Here is a 17,778-nt window from a genome sequence, read left to right as displayed (position 1 = left end):
CGGTTTAGCGCTATTAATTAAAGTGATGCTCACGGGCGCCGGATCGGTGCTCAATTATGACGCGCGGTTCGTTTGACTGGATCTGTTGGTTAGCGGTGGAGTTAGCAACAAAGCTTGTCGTGGCTGTTGCACCGGCTATGTAGTTGAGGGAACCTCATAATTCTGGTCAAGGTGGATCGTAGTGAAAGGACAGTCTCTCGATCATGGCGACGACACAAGCCAATGGAACGACCTGTTTCCCTGCGTACACACCCAGTCTGCCTACACCGCATACTGCAGTGCATCCAGGTTCCAGAGTGAAGATGTTCAAATCCACGAGCCACGACTGGTGCAAAAATATATTTTTTTAAGATAAACGAGGCGAGAGGCTTTGACCAGAGAAAGAAGGAACATGGCACATGCACGAGAACACCTCAGTTTTTCCATTTATGTAACCACCGTTATTAGGCCGTGCTAATCAATCAACGAAAGCTGCGTGCGTAATAATTCACAAGACAGTGGAGGGAGGCACCAGCGAATGCGGTGAGATCCAACTGCAGCAGCTAAAAGAATAAACATGCCAAGGCACACCTACAAAAATTTAACTCGCTTCGAGTTTGGGCAATTGTGGATACCATTATGGAACACACACGTTTCTGGCCGGGCGGGCGACGGGAAAAAGCATGAGAAAAGTAAAGTGAAATTTCGATCACGCAGTTGCCGCCATGGGCAACGCTCTGTAGCACGCTCGCCTGGCCGCTCGGACGATATCCTCAATCTGCAAGGTCAACAACAAGAGTAAGTTTGGTCACATTAATACGATGATCAGCTGATAAAAAATTGTTAGACGGGTCGTGAAATGTTCGCAGGAAAGCATGTTTTATTGCTTCCTTCTGATTGCTCACACCAATAACATCACAACATTTTCCATTTTGCTATTTTACGGTCCTATGTTAGTACACAAAGCCAGAAAGAATTTGGTGGCAGACAGAATATTTCAGGCTTCCCTTTACAATGGAGCCCCAGATCAAATACACCTAGTCAATAATGCGAGTCCAGAGATGCAAGGCAACTTTGGACCACTAAATGCCCCCCGAGTCATGCAAAACCCAGTTTCAGACACTAAACATCAAGCATTACAAACAAAGCAAATAAATACTGATGCTGTGACCACCTTGACCAGAAAGGCCACCACCTGGTGTCCACAGCTAGACAACAGGGCGGAGAATCACCAACTTAGAATTATGAAGGGACACCCTCCAGGCATAACAGGGTGGCAGACAAAATTCCACACAAGTGATTTAGGATGTGGAAAAATGCTGGTGCTGACAATGTTGTACTGTTGTCTCCCATTATGTGTGGCACATGCTATCAAAATTATGGTCAAATAACCAAGCACACCTGGTAGTTGCAGTGAAAAGGATATATGCAAATTGAGCAACCTGAGTGTAGACACACTACAAATTCAGATACACCATGATATCTGCATAATTTGCAGGTCATTCCGACAACTGACAGGGAACCAAAATAAAGATGACAGAATAAGTTGAATCTTGAAAAGTTGAATATTCCCCAATACTCAACATCCCTCAAATGCAACCAAACCTCCATGTACAGTGTGCCGTTACTATGAAGTATGGACTAAAAGTCAAACAGTTACTTTCCCTAATCCCTGCTGGTGCTGGATTTTCTATTGCACTTTCTCAGGATAGTGCAATCCATTCAGATGATACTAAAAAAATCCAACTTGTACAATAATAGGTTCAGCTGGTCTATTGCCATTTAAGTCAGCAAGAATGCATGTGTGTGTGGCAACAAAACTTAAAGGCTTAAAAAAACATCTATAGGAATCAGCTGTGTAAATAAATGGATGCAACTAGAAAAGCTAGCAGCCATGCAAAACAACACTACTTGAAAGTTTAAGCCATAAAATGGATCAAAGAGAAAGAGATGTTGCAGGACCTGTGGAACAGCCAATCTCTCAAGGTTGGCAGCATAGGGCATGGGTACATCAGCTCCAGCAATCCTCTCAATTGGAGCATCAAGATACTCAAAGCTTTCTTCTACAACAGACATGCTGCAAAATAAGGCATGTATGTGTCAGAATAATTCTTACTACACAAGCTCCATCAAGAGAGAGGGAGATACAAAAAGAGAACCATATCTCAGCACCAACACCATGCTGGGGGAAGCCTTCTTCAAGAGTCACCAATCTATTTGTTTTCCTAACAGATGCATTTATGGCGGCTCTATCCAGTGGCCTAATTGATCGGAGGTTGATCACCTATTGAAACATATCAGTAGAAAATAAGGAAGCATGCATAGCCTGTATCATGTACTCCCTCCGTCCCAAAATAACTGTCTCAACTTTGTATTAGCTCTAATACAAAGTTGTACTAAGCTTGAGACAGTTATTTTGGGACGGAGGGAGTAGAATAAAATCATATCAATAGTTACACTGAAAATATATTTTACAAAAGAAATTACCTCAGCACTGATTCCTTCCTTGGACAGTATCTCAGCAGCCTGTAAACAAACTGAGCATTATAATATCTCAAAATAAAAATGCTGAGAGAGTAAATCAACCCATCAACAGAACATACACTATATTAGAACAAAATACAAAAGAAAAACGCAATTCCCAAAAGGGCACTTTGCATATCAATTTAACAAATAGAAAAAGCGTATCAATGCAGCACACATTGAACTCCTTTCAGAAAAGAAGACTTGTCAATGTGACGTCCTTGAGAAATGAAAGCTAATGGTGTGTCAAATCCTGTAAGGTTGACAATACAGAAAATTCATCTTCCTCCCACGTTGTTTTACCAACTATAGCATGACGCACCTGAAGAGCATAACCGACCATCTTGGAGAATGCAGTAATCGTAACATCTTTACCCTCACGCTCTATCTACAGAAAGAAAAAAATCCACAGGTAAGTACATACTGCATAGAAGTTCAGGGATTCTATACCAAAAATAACTATCTAAGAGCATGCATCTGATCTCTGAAAACCACCAGTGCATACTGCATAGAAGTTCAGTTTTCTATTGTTGCTTTCAATTCTATTCACTGAAAGCAACAACAGACAATCGACAAGCACTTCAAAGCAAGGAATGCATAAGAATGTTACCTTAGCTTTGCCTATCGGCAGAGCGAAACTAGAATCAAGCACTTCATCAGAAACAGGGAATGACTCTCCATAGCTGTAGAAAAAAACATAACATATCAATGAAATGATAGCTAGCCGCTAGTAAAGTATAAATAGCTCAACGAGGTCAGATGTTGCATACAGTAATTCATTTTCCAGAAAAACAACGGGATCAGGATCCCTAATTGCAGCTTTTAGCAAGCCTCTGGCATCTTCTGAAGAATATGGAGCCAGAACCTTTAGTCCTGGAACATGCGCAAACCAAGCTGCATAACACTGTATACCAGTTCAATTAGTACAGTGCAAACATCACAATCATTCAGTGTTTACAAAAAGATGTCATCACAATGTATTGAAGATAGATTGAGCATATCCTAGGAGCTGGTAGTAAACTAACTTTGCTTACATAGCTAATGATAAAGAACTCGTAAACTGATAACTTAGGTCTGTTGGCTTAAAATCAAGGAAAACTCTACATAACCACCTGAGCTTTAACTAACAGTCTAACACACACACACACACACCTCCCTGAACCTTGCATAACCGTTTTGGCAAGGGAGTTATATCGACTTCAAAAAATATTCACCATTTAGTATATATGGTGTTGCTCCGTTTTGGCAAGGGAGTTATCGACTTCAAAAAATATTCACCATTTAGTATATATGGTATTACTATTCTAGTATAGCTAAGAGGTCTGCATGTCTAGTATATCTTCTGGAAACAAGCACAAGCAGGTGACAACAACATAACAAAGGAATAAAGCTAATTGTTTCAAAATTATTTGAGTACTAAGAAGGACTAACACATGAGTGATTCCCTCTTACAAACCTGTGAGTGCTGAGCACCAACTCCAGCAGCAGCTCCGTTTGGTCCTCTGAAAACAATTGGGACATTTATCTGACCAGCTGACATGTAGTTTGACTTGGCAGCTGAGTTGATGATATGATCGATTGCCTGAATGTTACAAATTATTAATTATTTTTCTTGACGGGAAAAGGAACACCTGATAGAGAAGTAGGCCTGTGTTGCAGTGTAAAAACTAGCAACAAACTGCCTGTCAGCCACACGAGTAAAGCAAGCATAATGATTTCCTTTATTTTTCTAGTACATGGAAATAACCATTAATGGTTAATACTCCCTCCATCCGGAATTACTTGTCGCACAAATGAATAAAAATGGATGTATCTAGAACTAAAATACATCTAAATACATCCATTCTTATGACAAGTATTTCCGGATGGAGGGAGTACTAGGTTATACATTGTATTTCAGACGACCAGAGGTTGAAAGCTACATCCACTGTATTCTTCCAATAAGTTAACTGGCAAGAAAAGCAGATATGTGAATGTCAACCATAAAAGCTATATCTTGTGTAAATTATTCCAGAGAAAACCTCTAATTAACATCATCTTCAGAAGCTTTCACCATTAAACTAGGATCTTGGCAAGACATGTATAACTACTAGACTAAAAACACAAATCAAATACTAATCAGAAGTAAGGTATACAGCAAAGTGCTTCTTTAGAAAACTAGCAAGAAAAAAGGGCAGTAACTAATAAGAGCTTGCATTTACATCAAGGATACTAAGTGTGGTAATGTACTAATGTACTCCCTCCGTTTCTAAATAAGACCTTCTAGAGATTTCAGTATGGACTACATACGGATGTATATAGACTTATTTTAGAGTGTATATTCACTCATTTTGCTTCGTACGTAGTCCATAGTGGAATCTCTAAAAGGTCTTCTATTTAGGAACGGAGGGAATACATAACATATGTTTCTTGAGAAGTGATTACATGCATGTGTTAAGTTGATTGATTATCCTAAACTGTGCAATGCTTTAAGGCCTGAGCCATTCTCATACTGTGGAAACACAGAAGTGCAGCATGTGTTAAGTTGGTTCAAGATGTGACAGCATGAAGCATGAGTGCTTCTTGCATCTTGAACCAACAAGTATTGCAGCATAAAACTATGCGCACAAGGACTTTAAACTAAGCACATAAAACAAACTTATTGGGTCCTTATAACTGACCTGCATTGAGAAATTAAATGTCATGAACTCTATGACTGGCCGAAGACCTTGATAGGCTGCACCAACACCAATGCCTGTAAAACCAGCCTAGACAAACATAACAATACCAGATAAATGCTTGAGCAGACTTGTTTCAGTCTGAAAATGTACGGATGGACAGCAGCAAATGGATAGTTTGAAGAATGTAAGAGTGGAACCTCAGTGATTGGGGTATCAAGAACCCTATCAGGACCATACTTGTCAAGCAAGCCCTTCGTAATCTGCAGAAAACCAATTGAAGATCAATAACCATATAATTTAGAATTTGATATCAGCTGGCAAGGGGCCTACAGCAAAAACAATAATTCTTTGCACACCTTGTATGCACCTTGATATTCTCCAACCTACCACAACCGAAAAGGCGTTAGAAAAAAGATGCTACTGATAGAACTAAAAAATGTAATCATTCAAAAAGCTACCTCTTCGCCCATCAAAAAGACAGAAGGATCGGCAGACATTTCTTCATCTAGGGCGGAGTTCAACGCGTCACGTACGGTGATCTGAACAGGTAAAACAATATTGTATGTCACTAGCCTTGTAAAATGTAGAACAGAGCTACTGAATGCAGCCTTCCCTTATTCCCAATCAACAAACACTTCTCAAAAGATAACTCTCGATATAACCCTATATACTTTCAACATAAAACAAACATATCTGACCACACAGAACATGGAACAAATATGTGCTGGTTAATCCAGGAACCATCCTTTGTTCCCCGCAGCGCCGAAAGGAAAAAAGGAGCAATAACATACACAACCAATCACATCAATGACCATTGTTACCCAATTTCACTGCCAATCATTCTGATGTCTCAAGTAATAGTGAAGAATGGCAGTTAAAGGTGAAGAACAATGCAAGGAATATATTATGTAAAATGCATTTGCATAATGTTAATCAGTAGGAGGTCAGGTTATTTTCCAAAGTAGAGCCAATACATTGACATAGGTATGGACGCATGGTCACTAGGTAATATGACATCTTAAGAAACAAACAAGAAAAATGAGAGGTGTATGGACAGGACATTGCTTCATAAGCAAAGTAAATACTCTGTAACTAAATCTCATCTTGCAAATAGGATAATGTCCTGCCAAATGAACTACCAAGCAGAACTACTAAAGTCAAATAGGCGGTTTCTAATCTATGAGAAAGTCTACCATGATGAAGGTAACGAAAATATCACTTCACTGCAAGACAAACCACAAAGGTAATTCATCTTTCCTCACTATAACAAACACACTTCATCTTCTGAGCTCTGCAACAATAAATTGTCAAACACACAAACACTAAGGATAAAGCAACCAGCCGATGCTTACACTCTACAGTCCAGAGGACATCAGCCCACACAACTCCCATCAGCAGGTAGTCACAAGGCCCACAGCTCACAAATCCATATGTAGGAAACCATGGTGACATCAATTCTAAGATAGCCACTAACCACCTAAACATTACAACAGCCATTTTTTGCCAACCAAAAGAAATACAGTAGAGGTACTCATCAATAGTTCAAGTAAAAAGTACTTATCAAACAGCCTCCGAAACCAAAGTCCATCGCATCATGACAAAACTTACATAATAAAATAACGAATTAATATCATAACCAACCACCCGCATCCACGCCAAACCAAAAAAAATCGCCGTGCGTCACCACCACCATTATAATAACAACAGCAAAAGTCGTAATCGCCAATGCCATCGATACAATATAACCAAGCACCAGCCGATCTCCGGTCAAAACAGCTCGTCAAATAACGAAACGACACAATGGAGCGAAAGCAGACCACGCCATTACAGGCCAATGCGGCGCACGCGATCGAGAAAACTAGGGTTCTGCCGCACGCTCACCTCCTTGGCCGCGGAGGAGTACCCCCTTGCCGCCTCCGTGGACGCCGCCGCCGTCGGGCGGAGCCTCCGCAGCACCTGCGCCAGCATCTGCACGCAACAAACGGGACAACGAACCCGTCATCAGCAACCACATCGCAGATCGAACCCCAACTGAACGTGGCGAAATGGTCGGAGGGAGATGCGAGGCGGGGGGGAATCGGCGCTCACATGGCCGGATCCGAGCTGCCTCCTCGCGGCGCCCAGCATCTTCGTCCCCGCGATCGTAGCGGCGGGCAGAGGAGGCGAATTCGACGGTGGCGCGGCGGCGGATGTGTCACCGGGCTGGAGGCAGCGAGATGGACGGGGCGTGGGGGAGGAGACGCAGACGCCGCCTCGGAACGGTGGAATTGGAGGGCGTAGTAGGTGGAGGGGGAGGAGAGCATGGATACGTCTCTGCGCGAGATTCTTATTTAGCGCGCGATTTTGCAGGAAAGCCCCTCGCTTATTGTGGAGTTTACCAGCTTAATGATGCGTTGTAGGCCCCACGGCTCGGCCCAGATTAACTTTTTTTTCCTGGAGGCAGGGTGGCCCAAATTAGTTTTTTTTTAAGAAAAAAACCTCACCTACTTTATTCATTCGAATCAGTGTCATGGATACAATGTTGGGGTCATGACTCATGAGGATTGCCCCACAAGCAAGCTTGACGAGTTTATTAACCTCCAAATTAAAGTTCCTATGCTCAAGAATAAAAGAACTATTGTAGAAAGGAAACTATTACAACGGGTTTTAATTTCATGAACTATGGTTGCATTTGGACCTCTTGTCCCCTTATGATATCATTCATAACTTGATGATGTGTTGAGGTCACACAAATATTCTGCGCAACTGGATCATTTGCGAGGGGTAAAGCTTCACGGCATGCATAAGTCTCCAGATCAAAGGATCATTGATTCCTTAGAATCACTACGGTAATTAAAAAATTTGCCATCTGTGTGATCTTTATCGTCTGTTCACTGATGGCAAAGCGACTCTTTTCCGTCAGCTATCGGAAAACAAACGGCAAATAACTGATTGATGGCAAAGATACTCTTTACCATCAGTGCATTCTTTGCCGTGTGCTGACACATGGCAAAGATGGACCCGGCAGACGACAAAGAAATAGATGATGGCAAAGATGGTCCATACAAACGACAAAGAATTATCGCAGCTGGAGCTGTCGCCTTTGCCATCTGCGGCCTCTTTGTCGTTCGCCCAAATCCTTTTTGCCGTTTGCCTCATCCCGAGGCGGACGACAAAGGGGACAACTCCCCACCTCTCCACTAACGACGCCCCACCTCCCCACCTCGGCCCAACCCTATCACCTGATCCCCACTCTTTCTCCCTCTCCCCCGATCCCCACCCTCATCTCCATCTCTGCCTCTCCTCCCCGCGTCGCCACACCACCATCATCGCGTCGCCCCCTCCCGACGGCTCCCACCACCACATCGCCCCCAGCCCGCGCAGCCCCCCTCCCCACATCGGCTCCCTCATGCCGCCCCCATGATGACGAGTTTATGGATATACTTCTCGCCCCTCGTTGGTTACCTCAAGTGAAGGTGGAGATGTAGTCAGGATCAGATTTCCCTTACACGTGGATGGTAAGATTTATCGAACCAGGAGGACTCCGAGGATCAACAAGTAGGTGTCCGCTGCTCTTGCGTTAGCAGAAGACGTGGACCTGCACACACAACAACTAACTTTGCTCCCAATGAGTACAGAGAGGTTGTCAATCTCTTTGGCCTTGTAGTTTGCCAAGGATCAAAACACGAGCGGGAATAGTGATAATGATTGCAACGGAAAAGTAAATAAAGTATTAAATGGTGGAGGTGTAAGCAATGGTGGTAATATGGACCTGAGTCACATGATGTTCACTAGTGATATCTCTCTCCCAAAAGACGATAAACAACTATGCATGGGTAAACAAATTACAGTTGGGCAATTGATAGAATTATAAATGCATCGCAATGCTAATTATGCTACTTGAAAGTTAGAGGTGTTGGAAATATGCCCTAGAGGCAATGATAAATAGTTATTATTATATTTCCTGTTACAAGATAATCGTTTATTATCCATGATATAATTGTATTGAATAAAAACATAGATACATGTGTGGATACATAGACAAAACAATGTCCCTAGCAAGCCTCTAGTTGGCTAGTTAGTTGATCAAGGATAGTCAAGGTTTTCTGACTATGTGCAAGTGTTGTCGCTTGATAACTGGATCACATCATTAGGAGAATCATGTGATGGACTAGACCCAAACTATGAACGTAGCATATTGATCGTGTCATTTTATTGCTATTGTTTTCTGCGTGTCAAGTATTTATTCGTATGACCATGAGATCATATAACTCACTGGCACCGGAGGAATACCTTGTGTGTATCAAACGTCGCAACGTAATTGGGTGACTATAAAGGTTCTCTACAGGTATCTCAAAAGATGTCCGTTGATTTAGTATGGATCAAGACTGGGATTTGTCACTTCGTGTGACGAAGAGGTATCTCGGGGCCCACTCGGTGATACAACATCATACACAAGCCTTGCAAGCAATGTGACTAAGTGTAAGTCACGAGATCTTGTATTACGAAACGAGTAAAGAAACTTACTGGTAATGAGATTGAAATAGGTATGTGGATACCGACGATCAAATCTCGGGCAAGTAACATACCGAAGGACAAAGGGAATGACATACGAGATTATATGAATCCTTCGCACTGAGGTTCAACCAATAAGATCTTCGGAGAATATGTAGGATCCAATATGGGCATCCAGGTCCCGCTATTGGATATTGACCGAGGAGTGTCTCGGGTCATGTCTACATAGTTCTCGAACCCGTAGGGTCTGCACACTTAAGGTTCGATGATGTTTTAGTATAGTTGAGTTATATGTGTGGTTACCGAATGTTGTTCGAAGTCCCGGATGAGATCACAGACGTAACGAGAGTTTCCGGAATGGTCCGGAAACAAAGATTGATATATAGGATGGTTTCATTTGGTCACCGGAAAGTTTCGGGCAATTCCGACAGTGTACCGGGAGTGACGAATGGTTTCCGGGTGTTTATCGGGAGGGGCCCACCCACCCGAGAGTGAGCCCAAGGTCCTAGGGTGGCGCACCAAGTCCTTAGTGGGCTAGTGGATTCAGCCCAAGAGGGCTATGGCGCCGCATGTAAAAATACCAAAGGAAAATAAGAAGAAAAAAAGGAAAGAGGAAGGTGGAAAGGAAGAGGAGGACTCCTCCTTCCCAAACGGAATTGGAGGAGGAGTCCTCCTCCTGCGTGGGAGCCGGCACACCCTTGGGGCCCTTGTGCCCCAAGTCTAGCCCCTCCCCTCCTCCTATATATATTGGTGGTTTAGGTTTTTTTGAGACACAACTTTGTCACGTGCAACTCAAAGGCTATTAGATACGTCTCAAACGTATCTATAATTTTTTATGGTTTCATGATGTTATCTTGTCTTCTTTTGATGTTTTATGTATCTTTTATATTTTTTTTGGGACTAACATATAAATTTAGTGCCAAGTGCCAGTTCCTGTTTTTTCTATGTTTTTGACTCTTTTCAGATCTGATTTTGGAACGGAGTCCAAACGGAAGAAAAACCCCAAAATGATTTTTTTCCGAACGGAAGAAGACCAGGGGGCTTTGGGCCAAGCCAGGTGGGCTCTAGGGAGCCCACAAGCCCCCACTCCGCTACCAGGGGAGGCGGCGGTGGTAGGGCTTGTGGCCTCCCTGGCCGCCCCCTGACCTAGATATTTGGCCTATATATTCCCAAATATTCAACAAAAAATCACGGGAGCCTCGAAAATACTTTTCCGCTACCGCAAGCTTCCGTTTCCGCGAGATCTCATCTGGAGACCCTTCCCGGCGCCCTGCCGGAGGGGACTTTGGAGTTGGAGGACTTCTTCATCATCATCATCGCCCCTCCAATGACTCGTGAGTAGTTCACTTCAGACCTACGGGTCCGTAGTTAGTAGCTAGATGGTTTCTTCTCTCTCTTGGATCTTCAATACAAAGTTCTCCATGATCTTCATGGAGATCTATCCGATGTAATCTTCTTTGGCGGTGTGTCTGTCGAGATCTGATGAATTGTGGATTTGTGATCAGATTATCTATGGTATATATTTGAGTCTTTGCTCATTTCTTATATGCATGATTTGATATCCTTGTAAGTCTCTCCGAGTCTTGGGTTTTGTTTGGCCAACTAGATCTATGATTCTTGCAATGGGAGAAGTGCTTGGTTTTGGGTTCTACCATGTGGTGACCTTTCCCAGTGACAGTAGGGGCAGCAAGGCACACATCAAGCAGTTGCCATCAATGGTAAAAAGATGGGGTTTTTATCATTGATTTGAGATTATCCCTCTACATCATGTCATCTTCCTTAAGGCGTTACTCTGTTCTTATGGACTTAATACACAAGATGCATGCTGGATAGTGGTCGACGTGTGGAGTAATAGTAGTAGATGCACAAAGTATCGGTCTACTTGTTTTGAACATGATGCCTATAGATATAGTCATTGCATAGATATCGTCACGACTTTGCGCGGTTCTATCAATTGCTCGACAGTAATTTGTTCACGCACCGTCTACTTGCTTTCATGAGAGAAGCCACTAGTAAACACTATGGCCCCCGGGTCTATTCACATCCATCGTTTACACCTCTGCTTTTACTTTGCTTTATTACTTTGTTGCTTTCAGTTCTCACTTGACAAACAATCTATAAGGGATTGACAACCCCTTCATAGCGTTGGGAGCAAGCTTTTGTGTTTGTGCAGGATCTTGAGATACTCCTCCATCGGATTGATACCTTGGTTCTCAAACTGAGGGAAATACTTACCACCGTTGTGCTACATCACCCTTTCCTCTTCGACGGAGCACCAACGCAAGGCTCCAAGGCCATGGGGGAAATCCTTTGCATACTTGCCTAGGAAGTCCCTTAAGGCGTAGCCGCAGCTGAAGGAATCCTGGTGCCGTCGACACGACAATTTCTGGCACTGTTGCAAGGGAAGCACAGCTGACATGAGAAGCATTTCTGGCGCCGTTGCCGGGGAGGAGAGATCAAGATCTATCCAAGTAGGTCTCACAAACTCATCCCTTGCATTTACTTTTGTTGCCAGTTGCCTCTCGTTTTCCTCTCCCCCACTTCACATTTGCCGTTTTCTTTTGCCTTTTGCCTTTTTCGTTCGCCCTTTTTCTCTCGCTTGCTTTCTGTTCGCTTGTGTGCCATGTGCCTTCAATATGCTTGCATCTTCGTTTGTTAATCTCTTTAAGATACCCACTTATGTGGAACGAATTGCTAGTGAGTTTAGGGCACTTGACTATCTTTATGGAGTTTTGCGTGAGATGCGTGAATCTGAAAATTGTGAGGAAGAAATTTATGAAGTGATTCACGAGGTCTCCTTGTATGAAAAGCATGATTGCAATGGTTTCACTATAAATTCTATTAGTGACATTCATGCTAAAATTATGCAAAACCCTAAGCTTGGGGATGCTAGTTTTGCTATGTCCCCTAGTTGTTGCAATAATCATGATTGGGGTGATGATCTTTCTTATGATCTTGAGAATTTGCTCAAATCTCATGATGAATATGATATTTGCAACAATACTGAAAGTGGGATTGGAGAAGTCATTACTTTATTTGATGATAATCCCACTATTTTTGAAGAGCGTCAACTTTGCATGCATGTGGGTCATGAAAAGAATATCCTATGGGATAGCTATATTGTTGAATTTGAATATGATCCCACATGTAATTGCTATGAGAGAGGAAAATATTTTGGTAGAAACTTTCATGTTACCAAATCACCTCTCGTGATGTTGAGATTGCTCTTGTCTCTTTCTTCTTCCTTGCATATGGCAACTATTGGTTGTCTTAACAATTTGTTTTCCTATAAAATGCTATGCATAGGAAGTATGTTAGACTTAGATGTGGTTTTCACATGCCTTAGGATGCTCTCGTTATGCTTCAATTCTTGTCTTTTGTGAGAGCATCATTGAATGCCTAGCTAAGTGCGTTAAACAAAAGCGCTTGTTGGGAGGCAACCCAACGAATCTATCATTTTTCTTTCTGTTTTGTGTTTTCCACACTTTCATAATTCTGTTATGATTGTGTTTTTTTTTTGTGTTTGTGCCAAGCAAAACCGTTATGATTAGTCTTGGGGATGATCGTTTGGTCATGCTGGAAAAGACAGAAACTTTCTGCTCACAGAAAGAATTTTCATTTTTTTGTTGTAAGCTCTTTTTAGTTGATTCTTTTTGCTGCTGATTGCTACGCAAATTCTTCAGACTTTCGTAATGTTTCAGAATTTTTGAAGTATCAGAGTTATACAAAATATACAGATTGCTACAGATTGGTCTGCTGTTAACAGATTCTGTTTTTGTTGTGTTGGTTGCTTACTTTGATGAAACTATGGATAGTATCGGGGGGTATTAGCCATGGAAGATTGAAAGTACAGTAACCCAACATCAACACAAGTAGAATTTAAGTTTGCTACAGTACCTAAGGAAGTGGTGTTGGAAATATGCCCTAGAGGCAATAATAATTAGTTATTATTATATTTATTTGTTCATGATAATCGTTTATTATCCATGCTATAATTGTATTGATTGGAAACACAATACTTGTGTGGATACATAGACAAAACACTGTCCCTAGTAAGCCTCTAGTTGACTAGCTCGTTGATCAAAGATGGTCAAGGTTTCCTGGCCATAGGCAAGTGTTGTTACTTGATAACGGGATCACATCATTAGGAGAATCATGTGATGGACTAGACCCAAACTAATAGACGTAGCATGTTGATTGTGTCATTTTGTTGCTACTGTTTTCTGCGTGTCAAGTATTTGTTCCTATGACCATGAGATCATATAACTCACTGACACCGGAGGAATGCTTTGTGTGTATCAAACGTCGCAACGTAACTGGGTGACTATAAAGATGCTCTACAGGTATCTCCAAAGGTGTTCGTTGAGTTAGTATGGATCAAGACTGGGATTTGTCACTCCGTATGACGGAGAGGTATCTCAGGGCCCACTCGGTAATACAACATCACACACAAGCCTTGCAAGCAATGTGACTTAGTGTAAGTTGCGGGGTCTTGTATTACGAAACGAGTAAAGAGACTTGCCGGTAAACGAGATTGAAATAGGTATGCGGATACTGACGATCGAATCTCGGTCAAGTAACATACCGAAGGACAAATGGAATGACATACGGGATTATATGAATCCTTGTCACTGAGGTTCAAACGATAATATCTTCGTAGAATATGTAGGATCCAATATGGGCATCCAGGTCCCGCTATTGGATATTGACCGAGGAGTCACTCGGGTCATGTCTACATAGTTCTCGAGCACACAGGGTCTGCACACTTAAGGTTCGACGATGTTTTATGCGTATTTGAGTTATATGGTTGGTAACCGAAAGTTGTTCGGAGTTCCGGATGAGATCCAGGACATCACGAGGAGCTCCGGAATGGTCCGGAGGTAAAGATTTATATATAGGAAGTCCTGTTTTGGTCAGCGGAAAAGTTTCGGGCTCATCGGTAGTGTACCGGGAGTGCCGGGAGGGGTGCCGGGGACCATCGGGAGGGGTGTCACGCCCCAAGGGGTCTCATGGGCTATGGGAAGAGATAAACCAGCCCCTAGTGGTCTGGAATAAGTTCCCACTAAGGCCCATAAGGTTTGAGAAGGAAAAAACACAAGGTGGAAAGAGTTTCCAAGTGGGAAGGTGGAATCCTACTCCAAGTAGGATTGGAGTAGGACTCCTCCACCTCCAATTTCGGCCAAACCTTGAGGGTTTGAGGCTGCCTCTTCCCTCCCCCTTCCTCCTATATATACTAAGATATTAGGGCTGATTTGAGACAACTTTTGCCACGGCAGCCCGACCACATACCTCCACGGTTTTTCCTCTAGATCGCGTTTCTGCGGAGCTCGGGCGGAGCCCTGCTGAGATTAGATCACCACCAACCTCCGGAGCGTCGTCACACTGCCGGAGAACTCATCTACCTCTCCGTCTCTCTTGCTGGATCAAGAAGGCCGAGATCATCGTCGAGCTGTACGTGTGCTAAACGCGGAGGTGCCGTCCGTTTGGCACTAGATCGGAGCGGATCGTGGGACGGATCGCAGGACGGTTCGTGGGACGGTTCGCGGGGCGGATCGAGGGACGTGAGGACGTTCCACTACATCAACCGCGTTTCTTAACGCTTCTGCTGTGTGATCTACAAGGGTACGTAGATCGGAAATCCCCTCTCGTAGATGGACATCACCATGATAGGTCTTCGTGCGCGTAGGAAATTTTTGTTTCCCATGCGACGTTCCCAACAGTGGCATCATGAGCTAGGTTCATGCGTAGATGTAATCTCGAGTAGAACACAAAAGTTTTTGTGGGCGGTGATGTGCGTTTTGCTGCCCTCCTTAGTCTTTTCTTGATTCCGCGGTATTGTTGGATCGAAGCGGCTCGGACCGACATTACTCGTACGCTTACGGGAGACTGATTTCATCGCTACGAGTAACTCCGTTGCTCAAAGATGACCGGGGAGTGTCGGTTTCTCCAACTTTAGTTGAATCGGATTTGACCGAGGAGGTCCTTGGATGAGGTTAAATAGAAATTCATATATCTACGTTGTGGTGTTTGCGTAAGTAAGATGCGATCCTACTAGATACCCATGGTCACCACGTAAAACGTGCAACAACAATTAGAGGACGTCTAACTTGTTTTTGCAGGGTATGCTTGTGATGTGATATGGCCAACGATGTGATGTGATATATTGGATGTATGAGATGATCATGTTGTAATAGTTAATATCGACTTGCATGTCGATGGTACGGCAACCGACAGGAGCCATAGGGTTGTCTTTAAACTAACGTTTGTGCTTGCAGATGCGTTTACTATATTGCTAGGACGTAGCTTTAGTAGTAATAGCATGAGTAGCACGACAACCCCGATGGCGACACGTTGATAGAGATCATGATGATGGAGATCATGGTGTGACGCCGGTGACAAGAAGATCGTGCCGGTGCTTTGGTGATGGAGATCAAGAAGCACATGATGATGGCCATATCATGTCACTTATGAATTGCATGTGATGTTAATCCTTTATGCACCTTATCTTGCTTAGAACGACGGTAGCATTATGAGGTGATCTCTCACTAAAATTTCAAGACGAAATTGTGTTCTCCCCGACCGTGCACCGTTGCGACCATTCTTCGTTTCGAGACACCACGTGATGATCGGGTGTGATAGACTCAACGTTCACATACAACGGGTGCAAAACAGTTGCACACGCGGAACACTCGGGTTAAGTTTGACGAGCCTAGCATGTGGAGACATGGCCTCGGAACACATGAGACCGAAAGGTCGAGCATGAATCGTATAGTTGATATGATTAGCATAGAGATGCTTACCACTGAAACTATTCTCGACTCACGTGATGATCAGACTTGAGATAGTGGATTTGGATCATGTACCACTCAAATGACTAGAGAGATGTACTTTTTGAGTGGGAGTTCTTAAATAGTATGATTAATTGAACTAATTTTCATGAATATAGTCTAATGGCCTTTGCGAATTACGATGTAGCTTGCGCTATAGCTCTACTGTTTTTATATGTTCCTAGAGAAAATTTAGTTGAAAGGTTATAGTAGCAAACTTTGCAGACTGAGTGTGTAAAGCCGAGGATTGTCCTCGTTGCTGCGCAGAAGGCTTATGTCCTTAATGCACCACTCGGTGTGCTGCACCTCGAGCGTCGTCTGTAGATGTTGTGAACATCTGACATACACGTTTCTGATGACTACACGATAGTTCAATACAAAATACTTAATGGCTTAGAAGCAAGGCGCCGAAGACGTTTTGAAGCATCACGGAACATAAGAGATGTTCTAAAGAGATGAAATTGTGATTTCATGCTTGTGCCCTTGTTAAGAGGTATGAGACCTCCGACAAGATTCTTTGTCCACGAAGTAGAGGAGAAAAGCTCAATCATTGAGCGTGTGCTCAGATTATCTGAGTACGGCAATCGCTTGAATCAAGTGGGAGTTGATCTTCCAGATAAGATAGTGATGGTTCTCCAAAGTCACTGCCACCAAGCTGTGAGAGCTTCGTGATGAACTATAACATATCAAGGATAGATACAATGATCCTTGAGCGATTCGCGATGTTTGACACTGCGAAAGTAGAAATCAAGAAGGAGCATCAATAGTTGATGGTTAGTAAAACAACTAAGTTTCGAGAAAGGCAAGGGATAGAAGGGATACTTCATGAAACGGCAAAGCAGTTGCTGCACTAATGAAGAGACCCCAGATTAAACCCAAGCCCGGGACTAAGTGCTTCTGTTATGAGGGGAACGGTCACTGAGGCGGAGCAACTCTAGATACTTGGTAGATAAGAAGGCTTGCAAAAGTCGAAAGAAGTATATTTGATATGCATGATGTTGATGTGTACTTTACTAGTACTCCTAGTAGCACGAGGGTATTGGATACTGGTTCGGCTGCTAAGTGATTAGTAACACGAAATGAAAGCTACGGCATAAACGGAGACTAGCTAAAGGCGAGGTGACGATACGTGTTGGAAGTGTTTCCAAGGTTGATATGATCAAACGTCGCACACTCCCTGTACCATCGGGATTGGTGTTAACCTAAATAATTGTTATTTGGTGCTTGTGTTAAGCATGAACATGATTGGATCGTGTTTATTGCAATACAATTATTCATTTAAAGAGAATAATGGT

General features: G+C 43.0%; 1 protein-coding gene across 1 annotated transcript; it reads right to left on the bottom strand.

Moving 5' to 3' along the window:
* Positions 1-399: 399 nt before the first annotated feature.
* Positions 400-7,494, bottom strand: LOC123399816 (pyruvate dehydrogenase E1 component subunit beta-2, mitochondrial). Its single transcript, XM_045094191.1, has 14 exons — positions 7,251-7,494; positions 7,044-7,130; positions 5,621-5,701; positions 5,519-5,545; positions 5,360-5,422; positions 5,163-5,249; positions 3,959-4,084; positions 3,273-3,406; positions 3,113-3,185; positions 2,825-2,890; positions 2,467-2,505; positions 2,139-2,263; positions 1,942-2,056; positions 400-757 (listed from the first exon to the last, which is right to left on the bottom strand). Exons 1-14 carry the CDS (start codon positions 7,287-7,289, stop codon positions 689-691), a joined length of 1,131 nt encoding a protein of 376 aa, XP_044950126.1. The 5' UTR covers positions 7,290-7,494; the 3' UTR covers positions 400-688.
* Between the last annotated feature and the right edge of the window lie 10,284 nt (positions 7,495-17,778).

This window comes from Hordeum vulgare, chromosome 5H (assembly GCF_904849725.1).
Source record: "Hordeum vulgare subsp. vulgare chromosome 5H, MorexV3_pseudomolecules_assembly, whole genome shotgun sequence".
In the NCBI taxonomy this organism is placed as follows: domain Eukaryota; kingdom Viridiplantae; phylum Streptophyta; class Magnoliopsida; order Poales; family Poaceae; genus Hordeum; species Hordeum vulgare.
Note: the sequence above shows the minus strand (reverse complement) of the source record. Positions and strands in the feature narration are given on the sequence as shown.